The sequence below is a fragment of the Sminthopsis crassicaudata genome, chromosome 5, assembly GCF_048593235.1.
Source record: "Sminthopsis crassicaudata isolate SCR6 chromosome 5, ASM4859323v1, whole genome shotgun sequence".
Lineage (NCBI taxonomy): Eukaryota > Metazoa > Chordata > Mammalia > Dasyuromorphia > Dasyuridae > Sminthopsis > Sminthopsis crassicaudata.
The window spans coordinates 278,414,730-278,436,879 of NC_133621.1; the positions used below are offsets into that span (position 1 = coordinate 278,414,730).

The window sequence follows — 22,150 nt, forward strand, 5'->3', positions numbered from 1 at the left end:
ATTGGATGGCCACTAAATTTCCAGAATTTATGCATGTGTGTGCACACACAGCATTGCATTTTCAGTGTACCTTATAATCATCATAAATTCTAAAATAAAGGAAAGTGTCATTACACTGGAAGATGGATAAGCAAAATGTTTAAAGCTAATAGAAATTAAAATTTCCTAACTTTTCATCTGTTGGATCACATCAACTTCTTTTCCTTCTCTCATGAAGATTTAGGAAAATAAAAGTTGAGCATGTGGAAGATTAGAAATGGTAAAACATTAAATTTCTCTAATGATAGAGTGGTTCTCAAAATTAGTAACAGGACTGAAGGCCATTAGACTCTTGCAATTAAAATTGTTTTTAGTAAAACAGCTACTAAATAGTTTGTTCAAATAATTAGAATGCCTCCCAAGCTGTCCTGAAGAATCAGGGTCATATGTTTTCACTGACTGCTCCTTCAATATTCCCCAGATTATCCATGGCCCTAGTCATAGAAGAGCTGCAACAACAAATAGAACCCTGAGCTGTAAGATTCAGTGCTAAGCAGGGTGTCTAGGGAGAGCTACCTTTGTGTTTTCTGTGTGAGCCAGATCAGGTGTTACTCATGGCACTTTGCACTGCTGACAAAAGAAGACTCAGTGGCCTCTAGCTTACTTGTGTGCTCCCCTCCCCTGGGCTGTGGCCCCAAGTAGCCCCTTCTTTTATTAACTCTACAGTTTTACTCAAATTGTGAGTAATTCCAGGCAACTGCTTTACCCCACAATCAACCTAAAAGAGATGACTTTAAAAAAAAAAAAAAAAAAAAAAACCAACCAACCCCATGCTAGCTGATCCAAATTGACATTTTTCTTGCTCTATCCGAAAGAAGCAAAATGGCTTTACTGGATTATGATAGATTTAATTTCCATTTCAAATGAACATTTCCATACAAAGATTCAACACATTTAATGTAAACATTTAATAAATATGAAATAATGTCAACAATATGAAACCTTTGTGGAAATAGCAAAATAAACAATATCCACTTTGAAAATATGTTGGCTTACACTTCTCTCTCAGTTTCCAGCTGTTGATTCAGCTCTGCAGCTCGGAGATTTAATTCTGCATTCTGCTGCCTTTGTTCTTGTAGATCATATAAAACTTGTTCCTTACTTGCTTTAGCTTCAAGAATATCAACCTCCAGTTTCTATGAACAAAAAAAAAAAAAATTCAACTTTAGCAGACATTTTATCTATTAAATAAGAAATTATATAGAATTTCCCATTACATAGAGTCCACATTATTTTACTTTTGTTTTCTTGAGCCAGACTTTAAAAACAGCCATGAAACACTCCTTTAAGTTATAAGAAAAAAAAAAAATTCTGAATAGGAAAAAAAATTTACATTCATATGTGTGTGTGTGTGTGTGTGTGTGTGTGTGTGTGTGTGTGTGTGTGTGTGTGTGTGTATGCAAATAAATGGAATAGGTCTCTGATATCAGTGTGAAGAACTACTGGTGAAAGGAAATCTCCCCATTAATAAAGACTCTCAATCATTCCTGAGAGCAGCCTGAGCATTTAGGACATTCAGGGATCTGCCCAGAGTCAGGATAGGTAGAGGCAGTACAAAACAAAGAAAAAATTTAAATTCTCCTTCAAAATAAACATGACATTATCAGTTTAATTACTTGCACTTAAAATTTTGTTGTCTATTCTAATTACTGTAGTAATTTATCGGTTTGAATTATTTAGATAATGTTCTTATTAAAAAAATTTTGCTCTTCTGCATACAGCACAAGGAATATACATAAGACCACTTAAGACATTATTTGAATAACTAGACACATTTTACCACATAGCTTTGTACGTGCTAAATACAACAGATAGCTTTGACGTATGCAAATACACACAAGAACCTACACAGAGTGTCCAAAAACAATCTTAATAATTCAAACTGCTATTATTATTCTATTAGTATTTAAGAGCTTTAAATTGTACTACAGCTTCTGGATCACCTTATGCATTATTATATTTAAAACATTCAGAAGAGAAAAAATTTCCTAAATTATTTTATACAACTGAATTCTTTAAAACCTGGCTACAAAAAACACTGGTAATATTTCCTAGGACAGAGGTAGCTACATGATGCAGTATCCACTGCACCGATCCTGGAATCAGAAGGACATGAGTTCAAATCCAGCCTTACACAGTTAATACTTAGTTGTATGACCCTGGGCAAATCACTTAACTCCAATTGCTTTGTCTAACAAAAAATTATTTCCTAGAATCATTAACTGTAACTTATATATGGGACTCTGGAGGGTATACTGGTAAGGTTGGGTCTCACAGTACCTCAAGATTCTTATTACTTTCTAACAGAGCCCAGTCAATTTACTCTGGGACAGCTCTTAGAAACAGGATTTTTAAAAAAATACACAACTTTTTTTGCAACTTCTGGCTGCCTTTGTCAGACAAACCTAACCACTCTTCCAGATGGTAACCCTATGATGTCTCTTGTCCATCCTCAATTCTGTTGTACATGACTTCTAGTTCCTTCACCATACCTTTTTTTAAATCAGTCTTAGTGTGCTCATGTCCTTCCTAAAAAAAAGAAATCCTGAAGTGAATACAGAAGCTACTTGATAACAATTGAATCAATGGATTTTCATTCACTTCTCTGAAGATATGCATAGTGCAGAGCAAAGTATTTTACTAGATCACCATTCCCCTTGGACCCTAGGGTCCTCTGAAGGCAGCCCAGAATGCCAAGCAACACATTCTTGGTTTATATTAAGCTTAAAATCAACTCAAATCTTTCTCAGATCAACTATCATCTCCCTACACATTATCTCTCTTGCAGCTCCGTTTACAGTCCAACTGTAGGACTTTACATTTATCCAAACTAAGTATTATTTAACCTATCAAGATCTTTTGATTCTCCTACATGGTAGATAACCCTCTTTGCTTTCATCTTAAAATCTATGCATGCCATCCAAATCTGAAATAAAAATGTTGAACGGACAGAAACATCTTTGGGACACTTCACTAAAGGTCTCTCTAGAAGAGGACATCTATCACCATATTTTATGGATTTAATGGAAGGTTCTGAGATGACTCTGCTAACTACAGGTTAATTAGAAAATTCTTGTTTTCCTTTAATGATTCATAAATTTTTAGCATTTCAGGTAATTGTTAATGATATCAATTTCCATCATTTGGAACTACAGATTAGAATGTGTAGGTAATTAAGAGAAATTTTATTAACAAAAATATTTGGTTAAAAAATGCTTTATAATAATTTATTTTTTATAAATTTACATTTTTTGGCAATTGTTTTACTACAAACCTTCACTTGTCCCTCTAATTCTTCAGCTCTTTGCTCATAAGAGAGATGTTTTTCTTTTAAATCCTTAATGGAGGCTTCTAGCTGGGTACAGTGGTCTTGCTTGTCATGCAGCTGCACAGTTACTTCATCCAACTGATTACTGAATTTATTTAACTCCTATAAAGGAAGAAATTTAAGAAAGTTTCAGTCAGACCAACCTACTTTTGTCCCAAGGTTTAGATTACATAGAACTGATCGATGTTACCAAAAATCAGCACTTCTAGGTTTCATAATTTAAAAATTAGAAAGATGCCAACCCAAATCATAGCTGCCATACTGTCCCCCTTTACATTTTCATCTTCCTGAATTGCTGTGGATGCAAAAAAGGATAACCTTATGACAATCCTTTTGGTAACAAGCCTGTGATCGGTATACTAAGAAGGAGTTTGACATTTTTGACAATTTTCTGGCTTTTTTTTAAATAAAAAATGATTTTAGGAAAAAAAATTTTATAAGTCACAAAAATTAGGCTAAGGAGAATAAAGTATGCTTCAATACTTAACATGTGATTTCTTCAGCATGGATTGCAACACTTTTATCCCTTAATGTAATATCTCAAAGTGTGGTTCAGGAGTTCCTTTTGGTCAAATTTATTTTCATGAAAATACCAACACATTTTAATTTCTCACATGGTAAATATCTACATCTATCTAAAAATCTACATAAACAAAAGATTGGGGATGGGAGCCAATAATTTTCATGTGTGTAAAGTATAAAGGCATCTTGATACTAAAAAATCTGAGAAATGCTATCTTCATGGATAGCTATCATGTTGCTATGGGTGAAGAAAATTCATCATCTCATAATAACACTTTACAAACTTAGCAAGGCTAAAGTGGTCTTCAGACAACATCTACTCTTTCACCAGATCCAGGCTAGAAATAAAACTCTCTGGCTTTGCTCCATCCTGATGGCCCATTTTTTGTTGGCACAGCCTCCAAGTTAGGTGGGTGGCGTAGATACCAACATGAATGTTGATATAATGCATACCTCTACCAAGTCATCTTTTTAATGCGCATTAGTTTAAGGTATAAGGTCATTTTATCTTCCTGTACCTGTTGCTTGTCTTGCAATGCATTTTGAGCTGTGTCCAAATGATTCTGAAGATCTGCTCTCAGAGCAGTTTTTGCTGCTTCAGCAGAGAGCAATAATTCAGTTTTTGCTTTAATCTGAAATAAAATAAAAAACAACCTAATTTATTCAGAATATTGTTTTTATTTCATCTTACACTGATGCATCACAACCCCCTTTCTTCAGAGATCATATTAGAAATTATTAGATTCAGAATCAGATCGGAAGCCAAAATTTCCCAACAAAATTTTAATTAAAAAACAAAACAAAACAAAACAAAACAAACAAAAAAACAAACAAACAAACAAAAAAAAACCTATATTTTCTTCTTTTTTTTTTTTCTTTTAGTAACTTTTTTTTTTTAAATGCTATCACAACTTACCCTAGTCATCTGTATTTTAAGGGCTAAACATCTTTAGCCAATTCTAACACTTTTTAAAGATTTCATAAAAGAACAAAACAAAATCAACAAGCAAAAAGGAATAAGCTACTGATAGCAATGAAATCCTACACACTATTGGATTACTCTGAGTACACAATAAGAAAATTCACTCAACGAGGCTTATAATGTAATGAGTTGTTATAACTCTGGGAATACAAATTATATATGTATAAATTAATATAAAGTCAGAAAAGTATTGAGAGACACTAGAGAAAGTACATGATGATACTTTGATATCTTTTACTTTGTTTAAATTCAATCAGCAAAAAAGAAAATTTTACTTTGAAATATATGTACCTGCCTCCCCAACACTCAGTTCCACCAATACATCAATACACAACATCACTGGTAGGAGGGCAAAAGTCTATTCACTAAATTTTAAAGTTAACAAATGGAAAAAAAAAAAAAAAAACAAACAACCATACATTTTCAAAACTATCTTCTTTATGGTAACTAATATTATTTAGTCATATATCAGCCCAGTAATAATTTCACACCTTTGGGTCAAATGCAACAAAAACAAAAATGAGTGTCAAATGAGGGCAAAGCAACATTTGTTTTCTGTAGATTTCTTGGATGTAATGCTGGAAACACAAGTCTCCTGTCCTTTCAATTCTGTCAGTTTAAAAATGTGTACTTCCAAAGCCAACAAAGCCGAGGAGATAGAGAGCACACAGCTGAAAAGTTCAGTATATTCAGAATGTACCTATACTCCTTCTACTTCACCTTTCCCAGGAACCCAGAGTCTTTCAGTAAAACCACCATGGAAGCGCCTCCAATATGCTGGCCTTGCTACAATTCTTTTCACCAGCACTCTTACTAACTAACCCCAGTTACTTTTTTCCAACTTGAAAATGCTTTTATAGTAATCCAACTCTACGTCAGTCTTTTTAAAGGCACTACCTGCGAAGAAAAGGGCCCTGAAAAGTTGTTCCCTAGATTCCATCTATTATCATAAACCAAGTAGCTAAAGCAAACATGAGTGAAAACATGCCTAGAGACAAGATTAAATTTCAAAAGAATGAATTTGAACCACTTTGTAATACACTCAAAATTTCTTATAGCACTTTCCTTTGTGATCAACAAAAGTTAAAAGGAAAGTATGAAATAGTGGAGACAAAAAATCTGTCTCCAAGTCAGAAAGAACCAGGTTCAAGTCCTTCATCCGACGAAGGTTTTGTGTTCATGGGAAAGTAAGATGAAGTTCCAAATAGACTAGTTGTCAAACTGTATAAGTAATCATAGGTCCCCCAGACTAAAGAAAAGGGGAAGGGGGAAAGGGAGAGAAGAAGAGAAATCAAGAAACAGAATTTGGAAGAAAAAAATATATATAGTTATCAAAAGAATGAAAAAGTATAAGTACATTGAATAACAGTTTCAAACTCTGAATAAGAAAAGTCATTACTTAAATTTTTTGAGTAAAGTATAAAAAATAAAGGCCTGCACACCAACATGAATATTCATATGAAATATAAATTATAGAAGAATGACGATACATACATTTCTAACCAAAAAGTATGAGAACAATAAGCTAAAAAATTAAAATCTGAGAATGGCCAGGGGGGTTTAAACAGAAATTTTTCAAAACTCTAAATAATTTCATACAAAATTTGATTACCTGCTAACAGAAGAAAAATGTACTTACTTGAGAGAAATATTACATGACCTGAAAATCTTTTAAAATTTAGACACTTCTAGTGAACTGTTTGCATTTTTGTTTTTCTTCCCAGGTTATTTTTACCTTCTAAAATCAAATTCTTATGCAAGAAGAAAAGTGTATGGTTCTGCACATATATATTGTATCTGGGATATACTATAACATATTTAGTATGTATAAGACTGCCTGCCATCTAAGGGAGGGGGTGGAGAGAGGGAAGGGAAAAATCGGAACTGAAGGGAGTGCAAGGGATAATGTTGTAAAAAAGTATCCATGCATATGACCTATCAATAAAAAGTTATTAGGAAAAAAAATTTACACACTCCTAAATAAATTTTTAAAAATTTACATACTCCAAAACCTTTATTAATAAATATGCTTTAGTACTTGTGCAGCATGATAAATATAGAAATATGTTTAGAAGAATTGCACGTGTTTAACCTATATTGGATAGCTTGCTGTCTAAGGGGAGGGGAAGGGCAAGGCTTGGGAAAAGGAGAGAGGAAAAAATTTAAACAGAAGGTTTTGCAAGCATGAATGTTGAAAAGTATCTTTGAGGGGCAGCTAGGTGGTGCAGTGGATAGAGCACCAGCCCTGAAGGACCCGAGTTCAAATCTAACTTCAGATACCTAACACTTCTGATGTGTGACTCTGGGCAAGTCTCTTAACCCCAATTTTCTTAGGGGAAAAAAAGAAATTAAACTAAATTTGCATGTATTTTGAAAATTAAAAGTTGTTATTAAAAATAAAGAAAATGAAGTACAAAAAAATGCATTAGCTCTAGTGATTTAAGCTAATATCCCATACAAAACATTTTTATATATTAAAATTTACTTCTGTGTATATAACAAAAAAATTACTGTGTTGGCTACCATACCGTAACTTGGTAGCTATAGATATTAGAGCAAAGATATTAGAGCAAGAAAAGCATTTACGAGATTACCTGAATTAGCTAATAATCAGAAATGTTCATCAGCAAACCATATTTTGTAAATAAATCATTTTCCCAATGACATACTTTACAATTTCAAATCTGTAATTCTTGGGAAGAAAATGTTTTCAATCATGCAGCTGGCTTCTCTGAGATGTCTTTACAGAAAGTTAAGTAAAAGCCTGGTAAGTACTATCATAAGGCTATTGCTACTTCCTCATCTGAACTCTTAGAACAATTGCAAACAGTCTCACTTTAAAGTTGTATTGAATCAATCAACAAGTATTATGAATATAGCTACTATGTGCTAGGCACTTGATAGGCTCCTGAGAGAACAGGGACAAAAGTAAACTCATCATTGCCTTCAAATAACTTTGAGTGACTAGCACTTTACATATCTCTCTTTTTTTTTTTAATTTTTTAAAAATTAAATTTATTTTCTTTTTTTTTTTTTAAAAGAAAGTGATGTGACAAATTCAGCATGTTAGCTTTAAAGCTGCTTTGCTTGACCGTCTCCTTCTGGACTTCTCTCTTTTCTGTGTATTTTAAAAATTGCTACAATTACACTCCTTTTTTCTTATCATTCACAAATGCTTTATTTTTTTTTTAATTTCAGTCAGTTGTCAGTCTAAATTCTATAGTGTGTAAGCCTTGTTTTCTTTTTTTTTAATTTATTTTTTTAATTTTATAATTATAAATTTTTTGACAGTATATATGCATGAGTAATTTTTTTAAATAACATTATCCCTTGTATTCATTTTTCCAAATTTTCCCCTCCCTCCCTTTACTCCCTCTCCCCTAGATGACAGGCAATCCCATACATTTTACATGTGTCACACTATAACCTAGATACAATATATGTGTGTAAATCCAATTTTCTTGTTGCACGTTAAGTATTAGATTCCGAAGGTATAAGTAACCTGGGTAGATAGACAGTGCACTTTACATATCTCAATCGTCTTCACAATATCCCTGGAGAACAATTGTTACCTTCTGTTTATAGATGAGAGAAAATTCAGACTCAATGAAGTTTAGTTACATAGACTTATCAAATTTTAGAACTGGAAGGGACAGAAATCACCCAGTCTAATTTTCACGGTTTAAGATGAGAAAACTGGGCCCACAAAAACAAGTGACCCACCAAGAGCAGACAATATAGAGTGGCAGAATCCAGAAGGGAGTCAAGTTCCTGGACTCCAAACCCAATGTTTTTTCCATTTTACCACTGGGAAATAATCATGAGAGGAAGTAAACTATGAAGTGGGAGGAGAACACTAGTCTATTGCAAAATGGTTTTAAAAAACACAGAGTTCAAAACTGTTGTGCAGCTACAGGTACTTCATAGAGGAATACCTAGAAGGGTCTTTTCCTTTCTGTGCTTTAAACAGTGGTAATGGTTTTAGCCACTGTTCTCCTTTATCACTCTTTTAGGCCCTGCCCCTTTTAAATTCTACAACTACCACTTCAATAGGGAAAGGTTTTTTTTTTTTTTTTTGAGAATGGTTGTTGTTTAGGTCACTGTGTCATAGAAGGTATATCAGAGTACTAATATTTTAAGAAGTAGTCATGTTTTTTTTTTTTCTTTATATGTTAATATTGCTAGCATTCTAGGAGTGATCCCCTTCTCTTGTTTATTAAAGTTTAAAGCAATGGGAAAGTAGCTCCAAGTTTCTTATCCCAGAATTTAAGAAGCTACATTTTTTTTTTTTTGGTGAATCAATTGGGGTTAAGTGACTTGTTCAGGGTCACACAGCTAGGAAGTGTTAAGTATCTGAGGCTGGATTTAAACGCAGCTCCTCCTGAGTCCAGAGCTGGTGCTGCACCATCTAGCTAATCCAGCAGCTACATTTCAAAGGCTGATCTTAACATCAATTTGCTAGAGAGATGACTTGTGAGCAAGAGGCTGAGCAACTTTCAAGAAAAGTTCCAGAACAAACAGCTTGTGGATGAGAGAAAAGATATTTTTGCATAGAATGTGATTCTTTTTGTTCTGAAGGATTGCTCAAACTTCATCTACTTACTTTTAAGTTTGAATTGTCACAGACTCTAATAATATTTTAAAATATGCTGCTAACACATGAAAAAATACATGGTTACCAAACCATTCACCTTTCTATGACATATTACTTTTTATAAAGTGATAGGGGGTCATCTAGTTGGCGTAGTGGATAGAGCACTAACCTTGAAGTCAGGAGGACCAGAGTTCAAATCTGAATTCAGATACTTAACACTTCCTAGCTTTGGGACCCTGGGCCAGCACTTAACCCAATTGCTTCAGGGGGAAAAAAGTGATAGGCAGTCTTGGATCTCTGCATTCTGATATTTTAACTATACTGGAATTCTGTCACCCTCACTTCATAAACAAATGAACTAAATCAAAATATAGGTTACACAAATTTCTCCATAAAGTCAACACTGAAGCTTTAGAAATGTATTTCAGTTCCTAGCCTATACTTAGTATGTTAGAACAACAGTTCTCTTAAACCTCTAGGTATCCTAGAAGTAAACATACCAAGCATTTCATTTTCAAAGCCTTTAAAAAAAAAAAAAAAAGTCTTATTTTAAAAATCTAGAAGCAAAGCCAAGATATAATATAAACTCGCAAATAGAAAGTTGATGGAATAAAATCAAACTTTTTTTTAAATCTACTAAAAATAACTTGCCTAAAATGAGTCAAAGAAAGAAATTCTAGTGAAATTATTAAAGATTTCATGAGTCAAAAAGGTTGGAAGTAAGGATTAGAGCAAAAAATTTAACACTTTCTAGATTCCAGTCTTGTTCTATTAATCTGGCAGCTCGAAATGAATGGATTTATTCAGCAAACAAACAGAAAAAAAGGGCATAATGGAAAAGAGCTGGGCCTATTTCATTAAAAACTTAGTCTAACATTTCTAAAGTCATTTAATTTGCTTTCAATTCTCAATTAATTAAAAATCAATAAGTGAAAATAATAAAGAAGCTGTAATTTAAGATTCAATGAACTAAATATATTGAAAAGTTTCTTCTAGATTACTGATGAAACAATCATTAATCAATCAATCAATCAATAAACATTTCTGCTAGTGCAGAAAGAATAACACAGTAGCATTACCTGTAAATCAAGTTGGGAGACCTTCTCCCTACTCTCATTTAACTGACTGTTAACTTCATTAATATTGGCTTCTAGGGCAAGAACTCGGTCCTGTGCAGCTCGAAGATGTGCCTTCTGCTCCTGAACTTGCTCGTGCAAATTCTCCTGGGCCTGTTTGTGACTTTCCGACTGGTTTTTCAGCTTCTCGGTGAGTTGAGTTACCTATTATAATAGCAAGATACTAGAATATTTACTAAAGAGATGAAAAGACCTAAAACATCTAAAGAACAAACAATTCTGAAGTTAAGCATTGGAAAGACATCAAACCAATCTATCTTAACAATAATAAGCTGCTCTAAATTTTAACAAAATTGTTTTTTTTAAACGTTCATTTTTAAATTATAACTTTCAAATTCTCTTCCTCCTCCTTTAGCCTCTCCCCTTCTCCTACCCACTGAAAGGATAAGACATATGATGTTTCTTCCTCATATGTAGGAAGTCAAACAAAACACTTCCATAGTCTCCATGAATTTTATAAAATTTTAAATATTTTAATCTATTTTTAATCTATTCTTAGTAAAGTACTTATGTGCCCAACATCATCATAATTTTTTAAATGTTCACATCTCAGAAATATTTCTTTTCACAGACTTATGTCTAGCAGTTTTACTATATATATATAAATTTTTCTAATAATTTTAGTCTGAGTTAAACTTAAAACATATCCCAAGGCAATCCTAATAAACTTTGAATGGAAAAAGCCATCTACATCCAGAGAAAGAACTATGAAAACTGAATGTAAATCAAAACATATTATGGTCACTTCTTTTTTGTTTTATTCTCTTCCATGATTTTTCTCTCCCAATGTGATTTATAAAGAAATGTGTATTTAAAAAAAACCTTAAATTCCAACTGACAAACAACCTAAACATACCATTTAAAATTGGCAATTAAGATCAACTGTGAATCTTCAGAAAACAGGAGCACAAATACAGAAAGTTGTTAAGACTTTATATGGCTTAAGAGAAAATAACTGCATTCTACATAAAAATTTATTGTATGGATCTATTTACCAAATTTGGCTTTGACAAACAGATCTTCTTCCACTTAATGAACTAAGATTTAGGAATTCTTTTAATACATCTCCAACCCCAACAAGTTTCCTGGAGGTCAGACGCTATTGTCCATATTTGTTCTTATCCCCTAAATAAAAACCACCTCCCACAACTCTATTGTGATACTTTTCAATTTCTATGAAAGGTCTATTAGTGACCCCAGTTCAAATTTAAGCCTTCATTTTCACACATGCGATTTAGGATCTTATCAATTCTATTTCTTGAATATCTCTTACATCTATTTCTTCCTTCCCAATGTCCATATACCTATACCTCAAGAAGTTAAACACTCACTACTCTTATCTCAGATTGGAATGGACCATTGTAATAATTTTCTTCCTCCAATTCTTATCAAATCCTGCTGCCAGTTGAGGCAAACATGTTAGTAAAAATGTCACTTACCTACTTAAAGCTCTGATTTCTTCTGCAAATGCCTATCAATAAAAGCTGAATTCCTTATTCTAGCAGTCAAAGCCCTCCAAAATTTTGTTTTAATTGTATATTACTTATAATAGTTTGAAAGTTTTCCCACAATATCCTAGGAGGTAGGCAGGGTATTGCTATTGTACAGGTGAGAGAAATGAGGCCCTAAAACTTTGAGCACCATGGCCATGTGACATAAGGAGAAAAGTCAACCTAGATAACAGGTCACTAGCATTCTGCCCTGAGTCATCCTTCTCAAAGTGACAACCATAATTACTGGTTCTGTCTGAGCAGTGTTCACACCACAGCCAAAGTGCCCTACATGCCATTCCCCATAAGTGCCAGCCTTTCATCACTGGAATTCCTGCCCCACTTCAAGGTCCAATTGAAATGTCACCTCCTACACATGGTTCTTCCAGTTGTTAATGCTCTTGCCTTCTTGGGAATTAGTTTCTATATATTCTGTATTTACTTAGTTGTAAACATGTTGTTTTCTCCCAGTAGAATGTAAGCTCAGTAAGGGTAATGGCTGTTTCCTTAATGTGTTAAACACAAATCTTTACAGAAATTTAAGTGTTTTATAGACCAGCCTTTCAGTTCAGCAGAACTACCTGGTATTCCCTGTACTCATGACTGCAGGCTTTCTCAAGGGTCACTTGTGACACCTCTTCAATAGCTAACTCTATCTGTCCTAAAATGCCTGCCTCTTCCATGGCTTTACACTAAAATCACAACTCCCTTCTTTTAGTATATTCAGTACACACAGCCCATATAGCAAACTAATTTAAAACCTAATATTCCATATACCAACACAAAATTCTGAGATATTTTATAGATATATTAGCTAAAAGCTAAATGTGGAAGGTGAATGAAGATTTTTAAGTAGCAATGAGTTGAAAATGGGTAAAAAGAACATCTGAAAGTCTTACCTGTTCTTGTAATGTGTGGTTTTTCTCTTGTAACTGGTTAAGAACAGCAGTCTCTCCTTCACCAGCTTGAATTTTTGCATAAAGATCTTCTCTCTCTTTTTCAAGTAATGTGATGTTCTCCTTACTCTTCTGTAGCAAGGCTTCAAGATTTTGGATCTTTTGGTCCTTATCTCCAATTTGACGCAATACTTGTTCCAAATCATTCTGGAACAATGGAAAATGGCTTCCTTAAGGAATGAGACCTTAATACATAAAATGCTAGATATCAAATTTCATACCTCATTCCTGTATTCATGAAATCATAAAATGGTAAATACAATTAAACCAGTGGCATCTTTTATTTCATAAACAAATTTTACTTCCATAAAGAGTAAATATCTCAGTAATCATTACTCAGTTTATGAGATTTTTCTCCTTTTTTCTTTTATAGAAAATATCAACATCTTAAAAATTAGCTTATTAAAAAAAAATTTAAGCCCATATTTCAAGGCATGTTTTGAAATCTGTATATATTCAACTTCCCCCTTTGCCTTTTACACCTAATAGATGGAAGTCACAATATGAAAGATATTTCAGCATATAATTACTGCTGTCCCTGAGCAAAACAGATTGACAATGCCCCCAACACCAGAGTTTTTCAGATATAGGTTGGATAGCTACATGTTAGGAAAAGTACAGACCAGACTCCTGATTTGGATAAAGAATCCAGCTAGATGAATCCTACTGCTCTATGATTCTAGAATTCTATAATTCTATTAATAATATTGGTATTATGAATAATGATCCTGAATTATTCAAAGACACTTCATCAACAGGTATTCATTGTCTAATGTGGGAGATATAGAATATGATCACTAAATTGTGTTTATTAAACCAAAAAGATATTGCTTTCTCTTTCCACCAATATCCAATATAACTAAAGTCAACTGACTTTCCTAATAGGTAGGGAATCAAACCTAAGTCTCCAATCTGAAGGCTCTTTCCAATACATTCTGCTATTCCACCTCAATATAACCAGAAAATTAAGCCCCTAAAACTCATTTTTCTCACTTACTCTGGATAATCAAATTGTAATTGTTCCTACCCACCTGGCCTTCCTATATCCTGAAAGCAGTACCTCCCCCAAGACCTTTACCTGGGCTTCCCGAAGCTTTGATGTGGTGCTCTGCTGCAAGGCCTGCTGCTCTTGATGTTGCTGCCTTGCTTTATCTAACTGATGCTGCAGTTCAGTGAAATTTGTTACTTTTTCCTTCAACTTGAAAGAGAAAATTTAGACTGTTAATGAAAATCAAGAGGAATAATGTATAAGTTCAAATCAAAAAGTAAATTCAACAAATTTTACAAGTGTATAAGGGAAAATAAAATAAGACCCATTCCCTGCATCCAAAGAGCTTACAATTTGGTATAGAAGATGAGATATAAATGTGAATAACTATAAAATAACTTAGAATATGATTTGGTGCATGTGAAGTCACAGTGGCACAAGAGATTTAAGGGAGAAGATCTGAGAAGCTGAATTGCTTTTAGTTCAAGAAACTGGGAATAAAAAAGAGAAAATGACCCTGTAAGAATAACAAAATTTCAACAGAGGTTGATATGATGTGAACAGAACTCATTTAACACACACAAGTGGGTGTGATAGGAAAGATTATAATCAATACAGCATGCAAAAATGAAGAGAGGAGAACAAGATGATCAAGGATAACGAGTGGCCTGGTTTGGCTAAAACCAGTCACCTAACAAGCTTTTACTGAGTGTGTATATGAAGCACCATCTGTTGCTTAAGTTATATCCTAACGGAAGACAGGGATTCTGTGAAGGAGAGGTAAGAGAAGACTGTATTCCAGGCATGTGGAATGAATGATCAATGCAGAAGTGGAGATAGGATTCACAATGTCACAAATAACAGAGGCCAGCTGAGCTTACATGTGGCCAGTGAGGCTATAAATGAGATTGAAATCAGTTCTATAAAGGGCTTTAAAAGATACATGAGGGGGGGGGGGGGCAGCTAGGTGGTGCAATGGATACAGCACCAGCCCTGAATTCAGGAGGACCCGAGTTCAAATTTGGTCTCAGACACTTAACACTTCCTAGCTGTGTGACCCTGGGCAAGTCACTTAACCCCAGCCTCAGAAAAAAAAAAAAAAAAAAAAAAAAAAAGATAAATGAGAAGTTTAAAACTGACCTTAAAGTCAAAAGGAAGCCACTAAAAATAAGTGAGTAGGGAAGTCTGTGGTCAAATCTGTGCTTAAAGAAACCATTTTGATAGCTCTGTGTAGCTACCAAATGAGCATTTGGCAGTAGTATAAAAGTGAATTGGAAAGGAGGGAAGCTAGAGACAAATCTGTTAGAAGGCTATTTAGAACAGTTCAAGCAATGGTAATATGGTCCTAAAAATTGGTCGGTGGTAACTTCAGTGGAAAGGAGGGGATGAACAAAACAGGAAAGATTTCATGGGGAGAACTAACAAGACTTGGCTATTCCTTAGATGTCAGATGAAGGAGACTCAGAGATGGCTGAATGAAGAGAGGTCAGAGGTTGTGATGTGATGCTATAACAAAGTAGGACAAAAGTAAATGCCTTTCAAACTCCTCTAGCCAGCAAGAGAAAAGGAGAGAAAGGCTGCTGGGGTGAAGAGAAAAGTTTCCTTATCACAAAGTCTCTTGAGTCTCTTTTCATTTAAGGAAGTAACACTATGGGGAGATTGACTTCAGCCAAAAGGTATAAGGCCTAAAAACAAAATGTATTCCATACTATTAACTGGGTAACAGCTAAAATGAGAGATACAAGAAAGACACTAGCAGACAGAGTAATTTAACTGACTAAGGAGTTCAGAAGAGAAAAAATTAACAGACAAACTCTAAGAAAAGATCAAAGGAGAGATGGGATCAAAGCTGAGGCCTCTGCAGCTCATGGTGCCTCCTGAATGAAGAACCTGCAGCTGTGTAGTGCAAGGGGAGAGCTGGAGCTAGCTTCCTAGCCAGTCCTAGGAGAAGCCCTCCCTGCTGGGGAGAGAATTACTAATCACAGTACCTGCAGGAGATGGAGTTCTTAGTTGTAGAAGGCAGTCTAAAGATAGCAGCTCAGCTGAAGTCTGTAGCTGAAGTAATAAAAGGAGCAGACCGAGAAAGAGGGAATGAAAAGCCTTAACACCATTTCCCTTATCAAGAGAAATGCTTAATAACTAGAGTTCTACCCAGGGGAGTAATGCAGGTGGCTCCTAGTGTTCTAAGCACACACAGCATTTCTAGGAAACACTATTTCAAGTCTTTAGTTGATCCTGAGCACAGCCAGAGTAAAAGCAGACAGCCTTCAGATGTCATGGAGAGAAAGAAAAAAATGCAATCTACAGGAAAGAACAACAATCTTGTAAATTCTCAGCATGTGCATGTTCTAGATGCACATCTGGGCCCCAAGTGCTCTGGGTATATGGGTCTCCAACAGTTCTTAGGAATGTAGGCTCCACCTACTAAAAAATATGTATTTATGAAGAGTGACTTTAAAGTTAATAGCAGGACATGTAATAGCATCCCTTTATTTACCTTTGCTATTGAATTAAACTTTTGTTAAACCTAAATGTAGGGGCAGCTAGATAGATAGAACACTGAGTTCAAATCCAGCCTCAATCATTTAACACTCCCTATGTATGTGACCCTAGGAAAGTCACTTAGCCCCAAATGCCTGGCAAAACAAAAACAAAAAAAAAACCTTGAATATGTTCTATCACTGACTGATAAAATATCAGTGAGAGCTTATGAACTATGGGCTAAAGGGGACATGGTTCCCCCAAACACACCTAGAACCTAAGGAAGCTAACTGCAAAATTGAAGGGTTATATAAGATAATTCCCTCAAGTCCTACAACTATTAAGGTTCAAATAAAATTTACAGATTATGAAAGATCTATCACAATACAGTAATATAAGCAAATTTTGAACAATTCTAATGCTATGATGAATAAATCATAAAGAGAATCCCCCCCTCAAAAAATATACATTTCTAGGAAACTATTCACTAAATTCTTATTACTTGTTTTTATTAACTAGTATCCTGGAGTTAATTCTTCATCCATCAAATATCTTAAGAACTGAATAACATTAAGACAAAATATCAGAATACCTTGTTTTTTTGTGTAACAGTACTTTATCATTTGGTTTCAAAAAGCAGGATTACATGGTACCATATCTAAAATTCTAAGTCTAGATACCTAAAACAGAGGACTTACTGCCTGTAAAAACTGCATTTCTGATAATATGGAAATCAAACAGCATTTGAGATTTTTACTAAAATATCATCTTTTTGCAAGTTATTATTTTTCCTCAATAGTATTTTATTTTTCCAAATACATGTAAAAAAGATAGTTTTCAACATTCATTTTTGTAAAACTTTGTGTTCTAATTTTTCTCCCTCTCTCCATCACCTCCCCTATCCCCAAGAGAGCAAGTAATCTGATATGGGTTAAACATGGGCTTTCCTTTTAAACACATTTCCATATCTGTCATGTTTGCAAGAAAAGTCAGACCAAAAGAGAAAAAAAAAAAAAAAAAACAAGAAAAGAATAAAACAAACAAAAAGATGAAAATACTATGTTTCAATCTACATTCAGTCTCCATAGTTCTCTCTATGGATATAATGGGCATTTTCTATCCTAAATCTATTGGAATTGCCTTGAATCATCATTTACAATTTTCTTTCAATTCCATCTTTAAAAACTTAAATAATTATGATCTTAGATAATATCAAGATTTATTATGTAAAGTAGTATATAATCTTCATGATAATAAAGAAATAAGATATCTCTGATAAACTCTACTACAGTAAATCCTCATTTTTCCTAATCTTATAATTTCATTAATATCTCATTCTGTTCAGGCCATAAATCTCATTTTTAATAACTTCATCTAACTCTACCTGCCCACTCCAACTGCAGGCTTTCTGCCTGAAATTATAAGAAAACCTTCCATGCAAGCCCTCAACAAATATTTGTGAAATGAATAAATGGATATTTATAACTGTAAATGAAATATTGATAATTCCACTGTATAGAATTTCATTCTCAAGATTCTTTGGAAGGTAATCACAATGAATAAAGACATAGTATTTAATGAAGATTTATTTTAAATGTGAAAAATAAAAGGTTGGGAATCACAGCAGCTATAAATTAAAGAAAGCATAAGATTAAACAATGTTTTTAAAAATAAATATTTTTTTAAATTATATATATCAATCAAGTTTAAGTACAAAATCCTTAGAGAAGATCATCTTAACCTGAGATCTATGAACTTTCCCCCCAATATTTTAATAACTGGATTTCACTATATTGAGTTTCTCTTGTAATCCTTTGTATTTTATTTTATGCATTTAAAAATCTTGTTATTTGTTGGAAGGGGAGACATAGGTTTCAGACAGCCAAAGCGGTCCAGGAAACAAATCTAGCTAAAAACCCTTGCTCTAGAAAAAAAAGATAACAGTAATTGGAAATATGGGCCTACCTGTTCTTCTAAGCGAGAAAGTTTTAATTGTAGATCAGCCACTTGTTGTTCTTTGTCCATCAATTTTTCACTGGAGAGCTGTCTCTGTTCTTTAAGCCTGCCATGAGCCTCACCGAGTTGCCGTTCTGTCTCCAAAAGTTTGCTGTGTAACTGTAAAAGAAAAAGGATTTTATTTTCCCATCTCCTACATTGGATTTAAGAGCTAAAGACCAATGAGAACAATACCTTAAATTTCAATGTTTTTGAAAATAAAAATGAGACATGCTACAATATCTTTTTTCAAGTTCCTTTTGGATTTTAATAATATCATAAATGTTTATCCTATATTCACATCTCTTTCAAAATACTCATTTTAAAAAGAAAAATAAGAAAGGTTTCCTTTTATACTTATCACCTTCCAAAAAGAAGAGGACAACCAATTATAAAATAAAGCTTGCAGCACATTTCTAACAGTGCCTGCTGAGAGCATCTGGTGAGATAATTTAAGTAAAATATCTAGTAAACCACCCATTACTATCAATTCATATTCAACTAAACATAGAGAGAAAAGTATATACAGGAAAAAGGAAAGATCCAGATAAAGCTCTCTAGGAAAATTTGAGGAGGGAGAAAATATAGGTAGCTAAGAAGGAGCTGGAGCTACAAAATTTAGATAATACTTATCCTTAAAATCTAGATAGTTATTAACCTGAAGTAAGAGGGGGAAGTGACCTGGAGGAAGGGAAAGGCATGAGGGAGAAATCGTACTGGAGAAAATGGCATTTAAACTATAAGAAGGGACAGACATGCAAGAGGTAAAGATTAGGACATCTTAAATATAAGGAACTATGTCAGCAAGGGGAAGGAGGTGAAGAGCAAAGGACATAATCACAAAACAAAGTGAGTTTGGTTAAGACTTGTGGAATACCAGACAAAAATGTTTGAACATTACTTAAGAAAAAAATGAAAATTAATGAAGATTCTGAACTGACTTTTTAAAAATAATAGGACCTGACTTACATTTTTAAAAAAAAATTTGGTAGCAATACAGAAGCCAAATTAGAGAAGTCATGTATTTATTGTATTAGCCAGGTGAGTGGTAATGAGGACATAAACTAGTAAGATAGCAGTGGCACCCTAAGAGGGGGAAGATGCAAGGTCAGTGCAGGGTAGAACTGACAATTTTTTTAACTAACCAAATAGAAGTGAGGAAGAGAGAAAAATCAAATTGAACCCTGAGATTACAAGGATCACAAGATGAAGAGTTACTATTAGTGATGGTCCTTCCTTCTCAAAGATGAACAATGACATCATGAGAGGTATGTCTTGACTTGTGCATAAACTGGATCTGAGGCAGAGCCACCCAAAGTCATCAGTCTCACTCTCTCCTCCAGAGCTCAATGGTAAGACAAGAGCCAAAACCAGTGGTGATGGCCCAAGGATCAGAAGAATGAGGAAGAAGTGGTAAGATGGGAGAATCAGCAAGTACCTACAATAGGAAGGCATGATCACCTGTGTGTGTATCCAGAGCTGTTGAGATGTTAGAGAATGAGGACTGAAACAAAGGTCAGTGAATTTGGCAATTAGATCATTAGAAAGGTTTGAAAGACTAGTTTTGATACAATAGTGGGAATAGAAAGCTCTGTAAGACAGTTGAGAAGGCAATGAAGTATAGGCTGATTAAAATAAGGCCAAGGCTTCCTAGGAATACAATATGGACATGAGTTTTCCATTCATTAATACATTTCCCTCTGTCAGATTTCTCTATTATTATTTAGGGATCCACACCAGGTTCTAGGTTTCAGGATGATTCTTGACTTTTCATTCTCATTAACCTCAACTGCTGAAGCATTTGCCAAATCATGTCATTTCGATTTCTACATCTCCTATTGAATTCCTACCCTTCTCTCTACCCACATAGTCACCACTATTGTTCAAGCCCTCATCACCACCAGCTTGATTATTCTAAAGGTTCCCTAATTAGTAACTGCCTCAAATCTTGTCCCACTCCTATTCATTTTCCACACAGATACCTAAGTGATTTCCCTGACAATACTATTCCTCCTAGCACTCCTTCTGTGACCTCTAGCCATCACCATCAAGTTCTAGTCTCTTTTGTTTGTGAATTTCCACAGCCAAAGAATTAATCAAGTGGCTATGATAAGCATCTGTATTTACCTAGATTCCACCTCAGAGAATAGACATAAATTGTTAAGAGATCATACAAAAAGCCTTTCTAGTATGACAGAACCTATAAGACCTAACTGTGCTTCAAAAATTAAAGGGTCATGCCATGATACAGTATTAAATTTAGAATATGAGGGGAGTTCAAATTCCACCTTCAATACATATTTTACATCTGACTAGAAAAATAACTTACATGGGTATCAATTTCCTCATCCGTAACAAGGGGTCCAATATTTTCTGTACCTACTTCACAGCACTTGTCTATGAGGCTCAAAAGAAGTGATGTATATAAAATGACATACAAACTTCAAGGAATCTAAAGAATGAGAGTAATAAATCTAATTTTAAAAATTTTTTAAATCTAATAAATAAAATTAATAAATCTAAAGTAATAAAATCACATAAAAGTATAAGGATTGATCAGAAGAGTTCCCAAATCAACTTGAATTTTTAAGGTTGTGAATCTTTGTTTGAAACTCTATTTCACTGAGAAAAAAATAAAATGGTTCAATCTATTGTAGGTCCTCCTTCAATTCCCAGTAATTTAGACCTACCTCAGAAAGAAAAATGAATTTGAGGCTACAAGAAAGGTAACCCACTTTTTAGCAAACCTGAAGTTTCAGAATACTTTAATCACATGAACAAGTCCATGTTTTTTGATATGCGCATATCATAGATTTAATCCTTTGTGGTTTTCAGGCTCTGAAAGCCATGTGTGTGATCCTTTCCTCACTTTTCCTTTTAAGCTGGAATTGTCCAGAAAGGTTCTCTTTACGTTTCCAAAAACTCAACATTATCCAAAAAATCCCCTTTCTTCTACCTAGGAATCCAGGGAACTTTGGTACTGGGGATATCTATTAAGTCTCCTCTCAGGCAAAGTAAGTGAGAGCACATGGCTATCACAAAGAGGTAGTTCCCAATGACAAAAGATGCTCAGATAATAAGACCCAAAGTTTACCATATCCTATGAGCGCAAAGAATTCCCTAATCAAGCTTTAATAGAGGCAAAAGGCTCTAGCCCCTATAAAAAGAACTGTATATCACCTTAGTGACACAAGATATTAGTATTAGTTTACTAAAATGCTTCTCCTTTTTTAAACTTTTTTACTACAAAGGATGTTTTCATTGGGCAGGAAAGAAAAGGAATATAGCAAAAAGTAAATGTGATACAAAAATAGTCTACCAAAAAAAGAAGAAAAAAAAAAAAAAAAAAGATAAAATGAAAAAATAATACCATGCAAAGGATTCTTCAGGGTACCTAGCTTAGTATAAAAGTCTACATATATAGTTGTACTGCTCACAGGAAATTCCATTCACTTTATTCATCATCCATTATATGCAAGATACTAAGCTAGGTATCTATAAAAGAAAGACTAAATATAAGCAGTAGGAATACTGAGATTTATGTAAAAGATATCTTTTACAACAGAATTCTCAGAAAACAACAGAACAAAGGTAGAGGGAGAAACAGTGGTGATGGGAAAAATGTAGAAAAAATGATGT

General features: G+C 33.9%; 1 protein-coding gene across 1 annotated transcript in view; it reads right to left on the bottom strand.

Annotated features, from left to right (window-relative positions):
• EEA1 (early endosome antigen 1) overlaps window positions 1-22,150 on the bottom strand; it is a 126,572-nt gene that overhangs the window by 31,476 nt on the left and 72,946 nt on the right. Inside the window, exons 12-18 of the mRNA XM_074271156.1 lie at window positions 18,482-18,631; window positions 14,126-14,245; window positions 12,991-13,194; window positions 10,545-10,745; window positions 4,408-4,521; window positions 3,314-3,469; window positions 1,036-1,175 (exon numbers count right to left, since the gene is read on the bottom strand). Of these exons, the coding sequence (XP_074127257.1) occupies window positions 1,036-1,175; window positions 3,314-3,469; window positions 4,408-4,521; window positions 10,545-10,745; window positions 12,991-13,194; window positions 14,126-14,245; window positions 18,482-18,631 (1,085 nt within the window). The remainder of the gene's footprint in view (window positions 1-1,035; window positions 1,176-3,313; window positions 3,470-4,407; window positions 4,522-10,544; window positions 10,746-12,990; window positions 13,195-14,125; window positions 14,246-18,481; window positions 18,632-22,150) is intronic.